Source organism: Elephantulus edwardii, unplaced genomic scaffold (genome assembly GCF_000299155.1).
Source record: "Elephantulus edwardii isolate Elephantulus edwardi_28Jun2011 unplaced genomic scaffold, EleEdw1.0 scaffold00032, whole genome shotgun sequence".
Taxonomy (NCBI): Eukaryota; Metazoa; Chordata; class Mammalia; order Macroscelidea; family Macroscelididae; genus Elephantulus; species Elephantulus edwardii.
The window spans coordinates 3,503,861-3,523,082 of NW_006399782.1; the positions used below are offsets into that span (position 1 = coordinate 3,503,861).

Here is a 19,222-nt window from a genome sequence, read left to right on the forward strand (position 1 = left end):
AAGAGGCAGTTGTCAGAACAGAGCAGGGAGACACTGGATGGTTCAAAATCAAGAAAGGGGTCCGTCAGGGATGTATTTGTCTCCATACCTTTTCAGTCTGTATGCAGAAGAGATCATCTGAGACGCTGGGCTGTACGAGGAGAAATGTGGCATCAGATTGGTAGAAGAATCGTCAACAACCTGTGTTATGCAGATGACACGACCCTGCTCACTGAAACTGAGGAGGACCTGAAGCGCTTGTTGTAGAAGGTCAAGGACTACAGTCTTCAATATGGATTGAAGCTCAATATCAAGAAAACAAAGATTCTCACCACTGGGCCAATTGGCAGCGTCAGTGTGGATGGTGAAGAGATTGAGATAGTTAACAGTTTTAGTTTGCTTGGCTCCACAATTAACAGTCTTAGTAACAGCAGCCAGGAAATCAAGAGACGAATTGCATTGGCAAAGTCGGCTGTGAGGGACCTCTCAAGAGTACTGAAGAGCAACGACATCAGGCTGGAGACTAAGGTGCTTCTGATCCAGGCTATAGTCTTCACAGTTACGTGCTATGCATCAGAGAGTTGGACAGTGAAAAGGGATGATAGAAAGAGAATTGATGCCTTTGAGCTGTGGTGCTGGAGAAGAGTGTCGAATATATCATGGACTGCTAGGAGAGCAAACAGGTTTGTCCTGGAGAAGGTGAAGCCGGAATGTTCCCTGGAGTCAAGGATTCTGAAGCTTTGTCTGACATACTTTTGGCATGCTGCAAGGAGGGACTGGTCCTAGGAAAGGGACACCATGTTTGGGAGAGTGGAGGGACGGCTCAGGAGAGGAAGACGCTCGGTGAGATGCATCATTTCTGTGAGTGGAGTGGTGGGCATGAATGTGTCTGAGACAGTGAGGTTGGCACAGGATAGAACAGCGTTTAGGGCTCTTGTACATAGGGTCGCTATGAGTCGCAAACGACTTGATGGCACATAAAACAACACAAGCTGCTTGGTAGGCTAATTTTTTAGATGTGAGAGTACTCGGAATTTTTTCTTACATACAGTTAATAACTCCTTTTGCTTTATATCATTTACACTGTACTTTGAGTTAGCAGGGGAAATCTAATAATGTTGTTTACCTTCAGTGTCAAGCATGACTCATACTGACTCTATGATCAAAAGGCCTGAAGCCCCTCTACAACTATCAACATTTATCAGAGTTCATAGAGTTTCTGGAGGCATACTATTTATTAGCTGATAATGCTACCAAGCCAAAGGTGGTATAGCACTGATCTGTGCATTGCTGTACAGAGGTAACTCATGGTTGCTGTGATGCTGAAGACCGTGACACTGATGTGTCAAACGTGGTAATGGGTATCCATGGTAGACAGTGTTGGCTGGAGCTTCCCGTCTAAAACAAGCCTGGAAGCAGGAGTGGCATCCACTTCTGAAATGGCTTGCCTCCTGAAACTCTATGTACGAACAGTGCTCAGGCCGTTGTTCATAGGGTCACTATGAGTCATCTACGACTCAGTGGCATCAAACAGCAAACAACAGTGTTATTTTTTAGATTTGTTTAATTTCTGCATTTTTATTTCATTACTGAGGTATAATATTTTAGTTGTTAATGGATTAAAAATACTTCTGCTAGCTAGACTGAAAATCTCCCATTTATATAATTGTTTCATTAGGAGTCTGAAGTAAAAAATGTTCTTTTAGAGCACAGCTCATTTTTGGTATTGCTTCTGAAAGTCTGTCTGGGTGGTTGTGTGCGTTAAGTGTGGCTCTTATTAAGATAGATGCATGATTGTAGAAAATTTGCATAGACGTGTATTTCTGGAGTCCTACTGTTTCTTAAAGGTAAAATTTAATGAGATATACTCATGTCTTCAGTGCTTTTATGAAATAAAATTTTAAATGCCATTTCTGTTATTTCTTTAAGCCTACAGATGAATTTTCAGATTTGCCTCTTCGAGTAGCAGAGATTACAAAAGAACAGAGACTCCGAAGAGAAAGCCAGTATCAGGAGAGTCGCAGCAGTTTAGTGGTAACAAATGGTGGAGGTAAACAGAGCTATTGATGACATCTGGAGTTTTGTCTATAACTCTTTAAAGATCCCCCCCCATTTCGTTTGTTTTGTTTGTGTTATGCGGCTTTACTCTTTAACTTTTTTCACATATGAATTAAAAGAAAATATTTTCTATTAGGTTTAAATTTCCATTTATCTGATTTTAGTCTTGCAGTTAGAATGGAATGTTTTACTCTCATTTTTATTTTGAGAAGAAATTTCATCAGAACACTTTTCATCTAGATAAAGACTTTGTTTAATTTGATGTAACTTCTATCTGAAGTAGCATTCTCCTTTTTAAGGTTCTTTCTGTGGTCATTATTTGACCTCTTTCAGTGCATTCCTCCCCCATCCCCATCATGTTACACATTTTGTTATATAACATTCTAAGTTTAATTTCATTCAGTCATACACATTTTATAACATTGATTACAGCAGATCACTAATTAATTACTGTATCTGATCAATGTATTGTCTTACTTCCTTTTCTTTCACCCAGCTTACCTGTTTATAATTTTTTTATTTCCCTTTTCTTTCTTTCCCATCCCTCCCTGTTAGCCATCCAAAATTAATCCTGTGTGTAAAGCTTTCCTTGCTTTATAATGATGGTCTTTTAGCCCGTAATAGTCCTTTTGTGACCTTGCCTAGCTGAAGTCCTCCAGGTGCATCCTGTTACACAGCATTTCATGCTCTACTTCTTTCTGTGATGTTGTTCATTTCTTTGATGCATTTACTTTTCTTAGCTGGGTTCAATTTGTGTCTGTCATTGTTGGCTCTCAATTCAAAGAATTCTTTTTAAAATTTTTTGTAGCATTTGTTTTGTTTTCAGACATTTCCTTAGTTGCTGTTTATCTGGAATTGTCTTTATCTCACCTTCATATTTTAGAAAGTTTTGCTGGTATATAATTCTTGGTTGGCGGGTTTCTTTTCTTTCATAGTTTTATAAATGTATGTCTGTTACCTTCTTGCCAGTTCAAAGGCATAAGTTCTTCTTTGGCCTTCCTTAGGCTTTGTCTAACTTTCATGTCCACATGAAACAATTGAAAATTCCATAGTTTGGGTCAGGTGTACCTCAGTCTTTAGTGTAGCATTCGTGCTCATTAGCACTCTGACAAGGTCTTTACCAGTGGTTTTCTCCATTTTGTCTTTTGTCTTTTTACCTGCTGCATCCATACTAAATTGTATATGAGATTCACTTTTGTAGATTGTGTTTGGTTTCTCTTTGGACAGCAGCATTCTCCATTGTATATAAGAGATGTTGCATTCTTTGGAGGTCATCAAGTTATTGTTGTTGCTCAATGCCATTTAGTCAAGTATGAGTCATAGCTGCCTTGTGAACAACAGATCTGAACCCTGTCCTATCGTGTACCATATCTTTGTGTATCTTTGACACACTTGAGCCCATTGCTATAGTCACTGTCCATGTTGTTGAGGGTCTTCCTCTCTTTTGGTGACCCTTCACTTTTCCAAGGATGTTGTTCCTCTCCAAGGAATAACCTCTTTTAGCAACATGTCCAAATTTTGTGAGATGAAGCTTTGCCGTCTTTGCCTCCAAGGGACATTCTGAGTACACCTTCTCTAAGACATCTGTTTGGGGTTTTTGTTTGTTTATTTAATTTTTTTCTTTTATTAGTGCATTGTATCGTCAGATCAGATCTGACTGGTAGAGGAGGAGAATGTCCCTCCTCCAGCAGAGCATCTGGTGGATTCAAACCAGGCACATCTGGGATTGCAGTGCAGCTTCTTGCCACTAGGCCACTAGAGCTCCTTTCTGTTTGGTTTTTTTACAGTCCCTGGGATATTATGTACTCTTCTCCAGCATCACGGCTCAAAGGCATCAGATCTTCTTTTGTCATTCTTACATGCATTTTTGCAGCTCTCAGATACAAAGCGAGTAATGAGAAAGACCATGACCTGAATTGGGTGTACTTTAGTCTTTAAACTGACATCATTGCTCTTCAGCATTTTGTAGAGGTCTTGGACAGCAGATTTGCCCAGTGCAATATGCCTCCTAATCTCCTTACTGCTCGTACCAAGGATATTGATTAATGAATCCAAATGATGTTGTTATTGTTATGTGCTATCGAGTCTTTTGCGACTCATAATGACCTATGTACAACAGTCCTAAACCCTGCTGTATCCTGTGCCAGTGTCACTGTCTCTGACACACCTACCTACATCATCCCAGTCACTGAATCAGTCCACCTCATCGAGGGTCTTCCCCTCCTGCGCTGTCCCTCCACCTTCTAAAGTATGACATCCTTCTCCAAGGACCGGTCCCTCCTTGCAGCATGTCCAAAATATGTCAGTCAAAGCTTCAGAATCCTTGCCTCCAAGAAGCGCCTGGTTTAACCCTCTCCAGGGGTGAGGATGAACCTGTTTGTTTTCTTAGCAGTTCATGGTACATTCAATACTCTTCTCCAGCGCCACAGCTCAAAGGCATCATCAATTCTTCTTCTATCCTCCTTAGTCATTGTCCAACTCTCTGATGCATAACAAGTGATTACAAAGACCATGGCCTGTATCGGGTGCACCTTAGTCTCCAGAGTGACACCATTGCTCTTCAGTACTTTGGAGAGGTCGCTAACAGCAGACTTTATCATTGCAATATGTCTTTTAATTTCCTGGCTGCTGGTGTCAAAGAGTGTTGACTGTGAAGCCAAGCAAACTAAAGCTGTGAACAGTCCTCAATCTCTTCACCATCCATCCTAATGCTGCCATTTGGCCCAGTGGTGAGAATCTTTGTCTTCTTGATACTGAGTTTCAATCCACATTGAAGGCTACAGTCCTTGACCCTCTGCAGTAAGCACTTCAGGTCCTCTTCAGTTTCAGCAAGCAGGGTCGTGTCATCTTCATAATGCAGATTGTTGATGAATCTTCATCAATCCTGACACCGCACTTCTCCTCATAGAGCCCAGCCTCCTGGATAATCTGTTCTGCATATAGGTTGAAAAGATAGGGAGTTAGGACACATCCCTGGCGTACACCCTTCCAAATTTTGGACCATGCAGTGTTTTCCTGCTCTGTTCTGAGGACTGCCTCTTGCTCCAAGTATAGGTTTCGCATTAGCATGATCAAGTGTTCTGGGATTCCCATTCATAATCAATGAAACACAGATAGACATTCTTCTGGTATTCCCTGCTTTCAGCTAAGATCCATCTGCTATAATGAATCCAAGTAAAATGAAATGATTAACAATTGCAGTCTTTTCTCCATTTATCATGATATTTCTTATTTATCCAATGGTGAAGATTTTTGTCTTCTTGATGTCGAGATGAAGACCATATTCAAAGCTATAGTCCTTGATCTTCTGCAGCAAGTGTTACAAGTCATAGTATGAACTATTTCTTACTTATTTAATCTGCAAATTGATGCACATTGAAAAATACATTTATATACCTGGTTTCTAATAAGAGTGTAAACTTAGGACTCCCTCCTTTTTTTAGCTGTTTTGTAGTACCATTAATTTTATATTAACTGCAGTTATGATATAAAGTCTAAATAATTTAATTATAAAAGTAGACTGAGAACTTCACATTTACTGTTCTCCACAACATTAACATTTAGATAGTCTATAGAAATCCTGGAGCTCCTAGGTAGCAGAAATTATTAAACACTTGGCTACTAACAGAGTTTGGCAGTTTGAGTCCACCCAGAGCCTTGATAAAAAGACCTCTGCTGGTATTGTGCTTTCAGAAGAACATGAGTGAAAGCCCTGTGGAGCACAGTATTGTTAGGAAACCATCCCCATGGCAAGTAGTTTTTTTATTGTTTTGTTAAGTTTAACAATAAAAAATGGCTGGGGTTTAATTCTTCTTCGGAAAAACCGTCTTAGAACATTAAGGTGTTTTATATTTAGTCCGTCATTTTTAACTCACATCTTCAAAATTCATTGTGGTCTAATCAGAGCTCATAGTTAACACTCCAGTGGGTTTTCAAGAGGCTGTAAATTGCAGAAGAGGAATTGGCCCATCTTTCTCTATCAGAGCCATTGGTGGATTTGAACTGCCAAAGAGGTTAACAGTACAACTCCCTACAGACTTCCTGTCATTTTAACTAATGTTTAAAACCACCAATTCTTGTCATTCCGTTAGCTTTTAAAGGAATTGCTTTTTAAACTAAAAGTAGTGAACATCCTCAACCATATCAGAAGAAATAATGTGACAGTATCTTCTCATCTTCCCAAAGCATGTTGAAAAAAAAAGAAAAAGATTTCTTAAATGATTCTGTCTTAATCAAAAACTTCTTCAAGATGTTTACGGTGGGGACCTCAGTAGTTTTCTAAGCAGGAAAGTGAAAATTTTTCTTCTGATAAATTTTTTTGCATGGGGGCTTGAAGACAGTTTGACAGCAGTTACAAATGGAAAAAAATACTTTTATTTCTCTAGTTTTCTCCTGTGCTTTTCATTAATTGCCTTCTGCTTTCGTTTGAGTTGACTTTGTAGGGGTTTTTGCCTCCTAACTCTGAAGAGTTCTGCGTAAGCCCGAAACCTAAAACATGACAAGAAGTCCTAAACGTAGATGGAACTTTTGATCTAATAAAAATTAATTTATCTTTCTTGGTTTTTTTTTGTCATAAGCTCAAATTGTCTTGTTTAAAACAGTATGAAACACTGGAAAGGATATTTTTAAAAAATCTAAATTCCAATTATTAGCATCGCTCTTAATGTATTCTTTACTAGGATTAATTACGTTTTGGAGACTTTTTTGGTGAGTGGTAGAGGATTAAGTTTCTATTGGCTGCACAATTCAAATTTTTTTTCCTTCCATTTTTCTCACTTTCAGAGTAGTAAATGTTGGGGAAGGTATAATGCAATTGAAGCAAGTGCCTTGTCTTGGCTGTCTCATCTGAATGCTCTTTCTGGTGTTTGTGTGTGTGGTGTGTACAGTGGAACATGATCTGGATCAGATTGACTACATTGACAGCTGCGCTGCAGAAGAAGAAGAGGACGAGGTGAGACAACCCAGGGGCATGGACCCAGACAGTCTCAGTTCACAGTTTATGGCATATATTGAACAACGGCGAATCTCTCACGAGGTAGTACACCCATTTAAGCCTGGTAATCCTCGAGTAAAAACACTTGTAGGATGAATTTCTGTCAGTCATTACTTTATTACTTGAGATCTAATTTTTAGTCCATATTTTTCTAATACTTTCCATTAATTTTACATATTTATTCATATAATCAAGCAATAGAAATAGAAATTAGATTTATTGGTCAAAAGGGAGAGAGATACTAAGGATTTTGTAATGGAAATAAAAGAGAATCCAAAGACTAAGACTTTTTTTAAAAAAATGCAAAGTAATGTTGCATTTATGAGATAATTTTTATTGCTTGATATTGATACTAATTAGTAAATCTTAATTTACTTAATAAGTAAGAATTGAGTCCAGAATCCTGCTTTGGGTGTAACATACAGACTTAATATAGAAATTGTATAATTGGTTCAGTTAACATTGGAGTCTTTATGCTAAGTCACACAGAATGCAAATTGTTAGCCATTAAAATTCTTGGGTGTCTTTGATAGTGCCTCATTGAATCTCCTTACAAAACAAATGAGCATTCAGCCCATTGCAGAATCTCTGCCAATTCCCTAAGGGTTGAAAGGAGAAATAGCATTTTTGACTATTATCTCGTCAGCATAATCAGATGGCTCCACTTCCCTCTCTGAGGTTGATGTCTGGACTTGGTTGCAGACTCTGAGCAAGGTTTGTTTTAGAAACACTTAGGGCCTTTTTAAAGAATGATGTAGTTAGCCTCTTAGAAATACTCGGTTAAAGCTAGATTTGTCATACAGTAATAGTACAATTTTTTTTTCTCTCTTACGCCTTGGTTTTCCTTTCTTAAAGCTTTTGAATGCTGTCTTTTTTGTTGGTGTTTAGAATACATTCTTGTATTTAAATTTTGATAAAATTACAGAAATTTTTTATAAGTTTTCATTGAAGAATACTCTTTAATGGTCATTTTGATATTGATGATTATGTTCTTTAGATGATTTGGCAGAATATATGCTCCTTAATCTAGAAACCTTTACCTTTAATCTGTAGTTTTCTTTTTTAAATTTTTTATTATTTGTGTGTGTGTGTTTGTGTACCATCAAATCGGATCTGACTGGTACAGGAGGAGATTGCTCCTTCTTCTCCAGAAGAGCATCTGGTGGATTCAAACTGTGTACCTCTGGGATTACAGTGCCACTTCTTGCCACTAGGTCACCAGTGTAGTTTTCTTTCTCAGTGTGTGTAATCTCAATCATTATAGCTAGTTTATTTTTCCTCAGTAATCCAGGGAGTTCTCATGGTCTAGTGGATAAGGCATTTAGTTGCCAACCCAAAGGCAGGTGGTTCAGTTCCACCAGTTGCTCCACAAGATACAGTTAGGTGATCTCTTCTTGTTCATTCACAGCTTCTTAAACACCTGATGGGGTATCAGTGCTGAGTCAGTTCCAGATCAGCAGCACCCAACAGCAGCAGCATTATTTATATAATATAGTTAGAAGAAAGTACTATAAAGAAATCCTTTGTAGATAATGATTATTTTTGTTTTTCAAAATAATGATATAGCCTATTAAGTTATTAAGATAATTTTTAATGAAGTATGCATACCCCTAAAGCCTAATTGGATGTGAATTGTCTCATTAAAATGTTAAAATATCCTGGGAACCTATGTTAACCTATGTTATTTCTCTTGTTTGACTTAGGGTTCTCCAGTTAAGCCAGTACCTATTAGAGAGTTTCAGAAAATGGAAGATATGAGAAAGTTTATACATCAAAACAGGTATGAAAAAAAACTTTTTTTTTCCTGACATGTGATTTTATACAGATCTGTGTTTAATGAAGATGTTCAGATAATTGTGGTTTTTTGTTTTTTTTTTAAATTATTATTTTATTATTTTTGTGTGAGTGTACCGTCAAATCAGATCTGACTGGTGCAGAGCATCTGGTGGATTCAAACCATGCGCCTCTGGGATTGTAGTTGCAGATCCTTGCCACTAGGCCACCAGCGCTCCCTTCAGATAATTGTTTTTGACTCCATGTATTTAATGTGCTTTTGTTTTCAGATTATAGGAAAGAGATAAAAATTACATATTGCCTCTTAAATCAGATTAAACGGTACAATTAATTTATGTATTAGTATTTTGTAGTGATTATCCTGATTATTATAAGAGGGCGTAAAATGAACTTTTGAGGTACTGAACATTTTTTTATATTTGACCAGATAATAGAGATAGAGTTCACAGTATGTATCCTTGTTCTTTTCTCTTATAAAATGAAGAAAGATCTTTACTTTCTATCTTGACAGCTACACAAAATAGTCCAAAATACTTTGGCCATTTATAACACACCTTTCATTCTTGAACTCCAGAGCTTTCTTGCCATAGCTGGTAAAATTCCCAGCTTTTAGTTTTTACCTCACATTTATATTTATTTTTATCAAGTCTTAAGGCTCCAGACTTAAGTTGCCTCTTCTTAAAGTTTTTTAAGCTTATTCTGTAGAACCAGTCATCCAATTTTATACTTCTATTTGATGGGGCATTAAAATTATTATAAAAGGAGGATTGAAAGATAGACTCAGATAAAATGTGGAAATGATAATAGAATAAAGAAAGAATAAAATCTCATTACTTGTTAGAGATATACAAATTACTTCACGTGAGATTAGTTAGCTTGATAAGCTTTTACATTCTTCTGAGTAATTTTTTTGCATTCTTCTTCTGAGATATGACCCTTTGAAGGCCTTATTTCATTCAGGGACCTCCTACTCTATTTCTTCACTTTGAGAAGACCTGGACTTTAACTCTTATTCCTTTCACTTCCTTTAGCCACCTTAGCTCAGGATGAGATTGATTGGCACATTGTGACTGTGGGAGCAAGTGTGGCAGAGATGGTGAGATTGGTTCAGGTTAGGGCGTGGTTCATGGCTGTAGGTAGGGTTGACATTAGTAGTAAGTAGTTGACTGGATAGAACATAACAACATCTGTCTTAAGTGAGACTCAAGATTTGCAGAATTTAGCAGAAACCTTTAAAGTAAAAGCGAACCTTTTTGCTCATTTACCTTATATATTAGTTTTCTATTGTTTACATAATAAACTACCACAGATTTTGCCTTGTTGTTATATACCATCAAGTCATCTGTGACTCATAGCAACCCTGGGTACATTAGCTCTGAAACCTGACCTATCATGAGCTATGATAGGTCATCGTTTCTGACAAAACTAATCCCAACTAATCCCATTTCTCCAGTTACTGAATCAGTCTATTTCATCTTGAATCTTCCTGTCCTGAATTGTCTTTCCACCCTTCCAAGTATCATGTCCCTCTCCAAAGACAGGTCCTCCTGGCCTCATGCCCAAAGTATGTGAGAGGGAACCTCAAAGTCCTTGCCTCCAGGGTGCAGCCCAGTTTCACCCTCTCCAGGACAGACCTGTTTGTTCTCTTGGCAGTCCACAGTATGTTCAACACTCTTCTCCTTACCACAGCTCAGAGACATCGATCCTCCTCCTGTTTTTCTTAGTTATTGTCCAGCTCTCAAATTCATAGCAGGTAATTGCAAATCAGGCCTGGATCAGTTGTACCTTAGTCTCCAGACTGACATGCTTGCTCTTCAGTACTCTAGAGAGGTCCCTGATAGCAGACTTTCCCAATGCAATTCATCTTTTGATTTCCTGACTGTTGGTGCCAATCATGTTGATTGTGGAACCAAGCAAGCTGAAGTTATCAGTTGACACAATCTCTTCTACGTCCATCATGAACCTGCTAATTGGCCCAATGGTGAGAATCTTTGTTGTCTTGATATAGAGCTTCAATTCATATTAAAGACTACGATCCTTGACCTTCTGCAGCAAATGCTTCAGGTCCTCAGTTTTGGCAAAAAACATTGTGTCCTCTGCATAACACAGGTTGCTGATGAGTCTTTCTCCAATCCTGATGCCACCACATTCCTCCTCATAAAGTCCAGCCTCCCAGATGATCTGTTTATTCTGTTAGAGTTCTGTTAGTTAGATGTTTATTCGTTCTTGCTTGTTCCTTTTGCTTAGGGTCCTACAAGGTCAAAATCAAAGTACCAGCTAATTTGCATTTTTACGTAGATACTGTTGCTGTTGTGTACTGTAGTATCACAGCCAACCCAAAGCTGACCAGAGGCCATTAATCGCATTGGAGGAGACTGCCCATCCTCCTCCTGTGCCTTCGGGATTGCAGAGCACCTTCTTGCCACTCCGCCACCAGAGCTCCTATGTAGAGGGCCATTTACTCCAGAATCTTACAGATTGTTGGCAGAATTCAGAACTTTAGGACTGAAGTTGCCTTCTTGGCTGTCATCTGGAAGTTATTTTTGGGTCCTAGGAGCTGACTAAATTCTTATGGCTCCCTCCGTCTTCAGGCCAGCAGTAACAGACCAAATGTTTCTCACAGTTGGAATCTGTCTGGCATCTCGTTTTGTCCCCTTACTGGAAAACAAAAAGCAACCCTCACTGTTGAATCAGTGAATGAGCTGAAAAAAATTTACTCTCTTTTTTTTTTGGCTGAGTACAGTGTATTTTATTGATGGTACATGACAAGATGGGCTCTCCAAGTCCCTCCTCTTTCCAGGGGGATTTGATGGAAACTTGTGTCAAGGATGTGAGATTCTCAGTGTGTGGGAGGATCAAGTTGGGGCAAGGACTCCCCAACAGCTGAGGGTCTCTCTTCTAGTGCTATTGCTGGGCCTGGTGGTCCAAGGGACTCTTATTCTTTGGAGGCCATGTGAACCATCAGTTCAACCACCTGGTTCCTGTAGCCAAATTAATTGTCATAACAGGAAATGAGTTTGACAAAGTGGTCATTTAGAGAAATGGCCAGCCCCAGCATCAAAGGTGGAAGAGTGAATGTCACTATTAAAGTCACAGGAGACAACCTGTTCTTCAGTGTGTCCCAGGATGCCCTTGAGGGGCCCTTCTGATGCCTGCTTTACTCTTTTTTCTTTTTAATCCCCTTTCCCCCCCTACACATACTCATTAAGTATATTCCTTACCACCCAGGCCCCTTACATACATATTATCTTCCTAAGATATGATGGTAAAGGGACACATTGAATAGAAAGTGTGACACATTGTGTGTTTTATAGTTATTGCCAAGATGTGGAATATAAAGCTGAAATTAAAATCTTTAAAAATTTTTATTTTAAGAAAAGTTATCCAAATATTTCTTTTTAGAAGTCTTAGTTTGAAAAGCATTTTATTTTAGGCCAGATAATATCAGGCTGAGTCCAGCTATTTCTGTAAAAAGTAATATAGAGTTATAAAACTTTTTTGGTTTTATATTATACATACAAAGATGAGCAGGGAAATAGTCTGAAATTATGTGGTTTTTACAAACAAATAAAAGGACAGTTCAAAAGATGTCTCCTGGAGCTAAAGTTTTGGTTTACTCAGCTCGACTTCAGTTCAAAATCTTAAAAAAGATGTATATATGATCCCTTTCCAGTTCATGAGTTTGGCGATTGAGTGTTTATGCTTTTGTATGACATGTGCCTTCCTTAAACCTTGTTGCAACTTGGTACATTTTCCATCTGACATGAGAATTTTTTTTTAAAAAAAAGATGTGTATAGATGACATGCAGGTTTGGTTTGTATTTCTTAGGATTCATTGTTTTATTCTTTCTTGAGGGACAAGAATGGAAGTGCCACTGCTCTTCTTTTAGGAACTGTTTCTTGAGCAATTACTGTTGAGGAACAAGCCAAAAGCACACCTCTTGCCATGGAGTTTGCATTCTAGTGGATATAAACAAACGTATATAACAAATGTGTTATGCAGATGACATAATCTTGCTTGCTGAAACTGATGAGGACCTGAGGCATTTGCTGCAGAAGGTCAAGGATTAAAGAAGGTCAATATGCCTTAAAGCTCAATATCAAGAAAACAAAGATCCTCACCACTGGGCCTTTTGGCAACATCATGATAAATGGAGGTTGTTGTTATTGTTGTTATGTGCCATCGAGTCGTTTGTGACTCATAGCGACCCTGTGTACAACAGCCCTAAACCCTGCTCTGTCCTGTGCCAATCTCATTGCCTCTGTCACACCCATCCCGAGTACCCCAGTCACTGAATCAATCCACCTCATAGGGGGGCTTCCCCTCCTGCGCTGTCCCTCTACTCTACCCAGCATGATGTCCCTCTCTAAAGACCTGTCTCTCCTTACAACATGTCCAAAGTATGTCAGACAAAGCCCCAGAATCCTTGCCTCCAAGGAGCAGCCTGGTTCAATCCTCTATAGGATGAATCTGTTTGTTTTCTTGGCAGTCCATGGTACATTCAATACTCTTCTCCAGCACCACAGCTCAAAGGCGTCAATTCTCCTTCTATCCTCCCTAGTCATTGTCCAACTCTCTGATGCATAACAAGTGATTGCAAAAACCATGGCCTGTATCAGGCGGACCTTAGTCTCCAGAGAGACACTGTTGCTCTTGAGTATTTTGGAGAGGTCCCTAACCGCAGACTTTCCCATCGCAATACGTTTTTTGATTTCCTGGCTACTGGTGCCAAGAGTGTTGACCATGGAGCCGAGAAAACTGAAGCTGTGAACAATCTCAATCTCTTCGCCATCCATCCTGATGCTACCGATTGGTCCAGTGGTGAGAATTTTTGTCTTCTTGACATTGAGCCTCAGTCCATATTGAAGGCTGCAGTCCTTGACCCTCCACAGCAAGTGCATGAGGTCCTTCTCAGTTTCAGCGAGCAGGGTTGTGTCATCTGCATAACACAGATTGTTGATAGATCATCCACCAATCCTAAGGCCACGCCTCTCCTCATAGAGCCCCACCTCTCGGATAATCTGCTCTGCATACAGGTTGGAAAGGTATGGAGACAGGACACATCCCTGACGTACACCCTTCCCAATTTTGAACCATTCAGTGTTGCCCTGCTCTGTTCTGACGACTGCCTCTTGGTCCAAGTATAGGTTTCGCATTAGCACGATTAAATGTTCTGGGATTCCCATTCTTCTCAGAGTCAGCCACAGTTTGTTATGATCCACGCAGTCAAATGCCTTTGCATAATCAATGAAACACAGATAGACATTCTTCTGGTATTCTCTGCTTTCAGCTAAGATCCATCTAACATCTGCTACAATATCCCTAGTACCACAACCCCTTCTAAACCCAGCCTGGACTTCTGGCAGTTCTCTGCTGATGTACTGTTCCAGTTGTTTTTGGATAATCTTGAGTAGAATCTTGCTTGTATGTGAAATCAATGATATTGTTCTGTAGTTTCCACACTCAGTTGGGTCACCCTTCTTTGGGATGGGAACAAATATTGACCTCTTCCAGTCAGTTGGCCAAGTGATTGTGAGAGAATTGTTAACAATTTCTCCTTGCTCAGCGCCACAAACAATACTTTAGTACCAGCAGCCAGGAAATCAAAAGATGAATTGCATTGGAAAAATCTGCTGTCAGGGACCTCTCCAGAGTACTAAAGATCAGTGATGTCACTCTGGAGACTGAGGTACATCTGATCCACACCATGGCCTTTTTTTTAATAGTTATCAGACTGTTTGTTTTTTTAACACACCACGGTCTTTTGCATTACTTTGTATTCATCAGAGAGCTGGACAATGTGAGTTCTCTTCCTATTGACATTTTTTTTTCTTACAATGGTTCCAAATTTGAGAGTATTCACAAAATGCTTCTAAAATTTATAGGTCTAAAAAAATAAGCTGACAAATAAATTACATTTCTAATTTTTCTATAATTTAAGAAAATAGTATGCACATCATTGATTCTCATTAAGGGATAAATGAAGGTATTGACAAAAAAAATAAGGCCCCAGGAATTGAAGGGATGCCAACTGAAATACTGTAAACAGATGCAGCTCTGGATGTGTCCACAAGGTTGTGCCAAGAAGTTTGGAGGACATCTGTCTGACCAACTGACTGGAAAACATCTATATTTATTTCCAAAAAAGGTGATCCTACAGAATGTGGAAGTAAACAATATCAATAATAGCTTGTGAAAGCATTATCTTGGTAAATAGATCCAAAAGTGACTGGAACAGTACATTGACAGAAAACTGTCAGAAATACAAGCTGTGTTTAGAAGAGGCTTTGGCACAAGGGATATCATTACTGATGTCAGGTGGATCTTGGCTAAAAACAGAGTACCAGAAGGATGTGTGTTTATGTTTTATCGACTGTGCAAAGGCATTTGACTCTGAGGATAACAACAAATTGTGGCTAACATTGAGAAGAATGACAATCCCAGAACACTTGATTGTGTTCATGTTAAACTATAACTAGACCAAGAAGCTATTGTCTAAACAGAGGAAGGGAACATGGAATGATTCAAAACCAGAATGGAAGTGTACCAGGGATGTATCCTTTCTCCATACCTTTTCAGTCTCTGTGTGGAACAGATCATTTGGGAGGCTGGATTTTGTGAAGAAGAATGTGGCTTCAGGATTGGAAAAAGACTTATCAACATCCTGGATTGTGCAGGTTTGCTCATCGAAACTAAGGAGGATGTGAAGCATATGCTGCAGAAGACTAAGGACTATAGTCTTCAATATGGATTGCATCTCAACATCAGGAAAAGAAAAATGCTCACCATTAGGCCAGTAGGCATATTGTGAACCAGCAGTTAGGAAATCAAACGACAAATTGCATTGGGAAAATCTGCTGCCAAGGATCTCACCAGAATGCTAACAGCAAAGATGTCAGTCTATAGACTAAGGTGTGCCTGATTTAGGCCCTGGTCTTCTCAATTGCTTGCTGTGTATCTGAGAGCTGGACAGTGAATAAAGATGACAGAAGAATTGGTGTCTTTGAATTGTGGTGTTGGAGAAGAGTACTAAACATACCATGGATTGCCAAGAGGACAAATAGGTCTTTCCTGGAGAGAAACAAGTTTGCTCCTTCAAGGGAAGCATTTTAAACTCTGTCTCACATACTTTGGGTATGTCACCATGAGAGATCAGTCCTTGGCAAAGGATGTCATGCTTAGAAGAGTAGAAGATAAGTGCAGAAGAGGAAGACCCTGGATGACATGAATGTGGCATTGGGGTCAAGTGTTTTAGAGATGGTGAGGTTGGCTCAGGATTGGGCAAGATTCGGGGTTGTTGTTCACAGGGTCACTATGGGTCGTAGTTGATTCAATGGCACATAAAAATGTCATTAATTTGTTTTACAAAGTAATTAATAAATGATGTGTGTGTAAGTCACTTCAACATGGTACGAACTCCATGACTGTTGGTTTCAATCTGCCTCAGAAAAATATTATCCCAAAAGATACTACTCATAGTTGTTAAATGCAAAAAAGTATTGTTATTTATATATGTACATTGGGGGAGGGAATAATTGATTTTAGAAGAAAACATTAAGATTCTAAAAAGACCTCATGAAGGAGACAAAACATAATAGCTTTTTAAGAATGAGGGGTTTTGGATGACAAGGGAAAAGAAATCCTGTACTTATTTTAACAAAGGCTTACAGTAATTAATAGTCAGTAATATAATGAAGGTGGGACTGTTTTGCTAAAGACTAATCTGTAATGGTTATACTAATGGGATGAGAGGCTTCAGTGCCACATTGAGGCATTTGGCAATAGGAAACTACTGGAACTTTCTAGTTGATATTTTTATTCCTTTAATTACACTCAGTTTGAGTGCAGTTAAATCAGTCCTGTGATCTGACAGGCTAATCATCATAGCTTAAAATTTCAGGTTATAAATTCCAAAAAGACATTGCCTCCAGTACTTTTTAATTTTAGGATACAAATAAGTTAAATTTACTTGATAAATGAAATTTGGTTCTGGATAAAGATATGTGCCAAGCTGTTAAGACTTTACCATTGATTTGACAAACTATAAATATTATTAGTTTTTTTAATCAGATTTCACCTTTTTAAAAAATAAGATAGGCAGCAGAAACTTTACTTTCTGTGTTAAAATTGCTTCAGAAGAGGAGTGAGTGCTTTACATGTATAATTACCAAGTTTTGTTGTCTTTCTGTTACAGTGGTTTTGTTTATAAAGGGCTCTCAATGTACATGTATCTTGTTGCAACCAGAGTAGTAAAGACAATAATACCTAAATGTATAAAAAATAAAAGATACCATTTAAAAGTCATCTTAACTGTATGATCAGCCTTGGCTGACAGTTGTTAGCTAGATGTAGATCAGTCAGCGATATTATCATGTGAAACATGAGCTAGAAACCTCAGGTTTATGTAGTTTAATGAATTGAGCTCAAATGTACAAAATTTAGTTGCAGTAATTCTCATCTATGGGGAATATGATTTAAGATATCTAATAGATGCCTGAAACCACAGATAGTACCAAGCCCTATTTCGACTCTCTTTTTCCTACCTTATGATAAAGTTTAATGTATAAATTAGATATCACTCAAAATTCGGACTCCCTGCCATCAAGTTGGTTCCCACTCATAGCGACCGGCCCTTGAGTTTCCGAGGCTGAAAGTCTAAGTGCAGGAGATTGCCATCTTTATCCCTCAGTGCCACTGGTGGATTCATACTGCCAGCAATGCAGAGCCTTTGGGTTAGCAGTACAACTTGCTACAAATTGTAACACCAGAACTCACCAAATTAAATACTTATTAGAAGAGTTACATGAACACAAACCCTGCAGCAGGAATCAGTCTGATAACCAGGATAGCTGCCAAATGACAAAAGGGCAAATAGAGTGTACAGTGAGGACACAATGGGTGAGGCTGAGTGGGATGGCTTGATCTGATGAGATTGCATCATATTAAAATGTGAAACTTAAAGAATTATTTATGTCTGCGGTTTCCATTTAATGGTTTTGGACCTTTGTTGGCTATGAGTAATTGGATCTGTGGAAAGTGAAACCGTACACCAGGCTCTGCTGTGATCTTTCAGTACTGACTTGATAGTTTGTCTGTTGGGTAATAGAAGTCCACTTTAACACGAGGACCAAGACACGGGAGGATTGACCTGGGAAGGATAGAGATAGAGACAGTATAGCTTTTGCAATTAGTAAATAGAAACTCTGTACACACACACACACAGGCACGCATGCACACACATAACTGTTTCAAAGGGAAAGAAGTGAAAGAAGGACTAAAGAAGTCAGTGGAGATTAGCAGGAAGCAGCGGGCGGTGAAGAAACAGGTAAGGTGTAATGGAGACTTGAGGAGCCGTCAGATAAAAGTAATAGATCACTAGTAATTATAAAACACTATGTACGGAAATGATTGTCTAAAGCAAAATGTATATGAATATAGCAAAGATGAATGATAGAAAACTTTTTTAAAAAAGAAAGATACTTTAACTCTATGATTTTACCTCTTTTCATATGTTATCTGTCTTGTTATCAAAGAATTTCCCCCTTTTCTCTTTTTTGGGTCAGAGTTCCAGTTGAGCCATCTTTTCTCTTGCCACCATCATCAAGTCACAGTCAGGTAATTTACAGAATATTTTAAGATTTTTTGTTTTCATGTGAAAATGGGGATATTTTTTTTTCTGCGATACTTAACTTGGCATTAATTGGCAGGTATCTGTAAACTTTACTTCTGTCTCCCTCATTATACATGATTTAAAAACCTCAAATACATTGCCATTGAGTGGGAACTGACTCAAAGCTGACCCTCTAGCAGATTTTTGGGAGGCTGATTTCACGGGAGGCGATTAATAGCCATATTCTCACAGCACAGCTGGTAGATGTGAACCACCAGAGAGGTGCTGCCTTTGGTTTAGCAGTGCAGCAGTCCTACATCCTAGGTCACGAGAGCTCCCCTGACTACATGGTTCTTAAAAAAGAAAGCTTTCTGTCCACATGATGGCTTTATAATACATATAAGAACCGTGCAAAGATGGAGAAAGATCAGGATGATTCTTTAAGAAGTGCTAGATGACTGCACAGTTCAAGTTACTTGGATCCATAGTAATTCCCTCAATTGTTTAGGAATGTTGCCAAATCTCTCTGTTTCTACTTGCATGTGTAAAAGGATGCTTTTGTTCCAGCTGTCACACACAGATCTAGAACATCATCAGAGAAGAGAGCAAATAGTGGAGCGCACTCGAAGAGAGGCCCAGCGTGCTGCCCTGCAGTATGAAGAGGAGAAAATGAGGACCAAGCAGATACAGAGAGAAGCTGTCCTGGACTTTGTCAAGGTGAGTCCTCGAAGGCCCTTGAGTGTCACGCCGGTACTTACATGGAGGCAAATGCGTATACATTTTGTTG

General features: G+C 38.8%; 1 protein-coding gene across 1 annotated transcript in view; it reads left to right on the forward strand.

Moving 5' to 3' along the window:
- LRCH3 (leucine-rich repeats and calponin homology (CH) domain containing 3) overlaps positions 1–19,222 on the forward strand; it is a 126,476-nt gene that overhangs the window by 77,857 nt on the left and 29,397 nt on the right. The window contains exons 8-12 of the mRNA XM_006884207.1: positions 1,909–2,029; positions 6,924–7,072; positions 8,734–8,810; positions 18,389–18,440; positions 19,003–19,152. Coding sequence (XP_006884269.1) covers positions 1,909–2,029; positions 6,924–7,072; positions 8,734–8,810; positions 18,389–18,440; positions 19,003–19,152 — 549 coding nt within the window. The remainder of the gene's footprint in view (positions 1–1,908; positions 2,030–6,923; positions 7,073–8,733; positions 8,811–18,388; positions 18,441–19,002; positions 19,153–19,222) is intronic.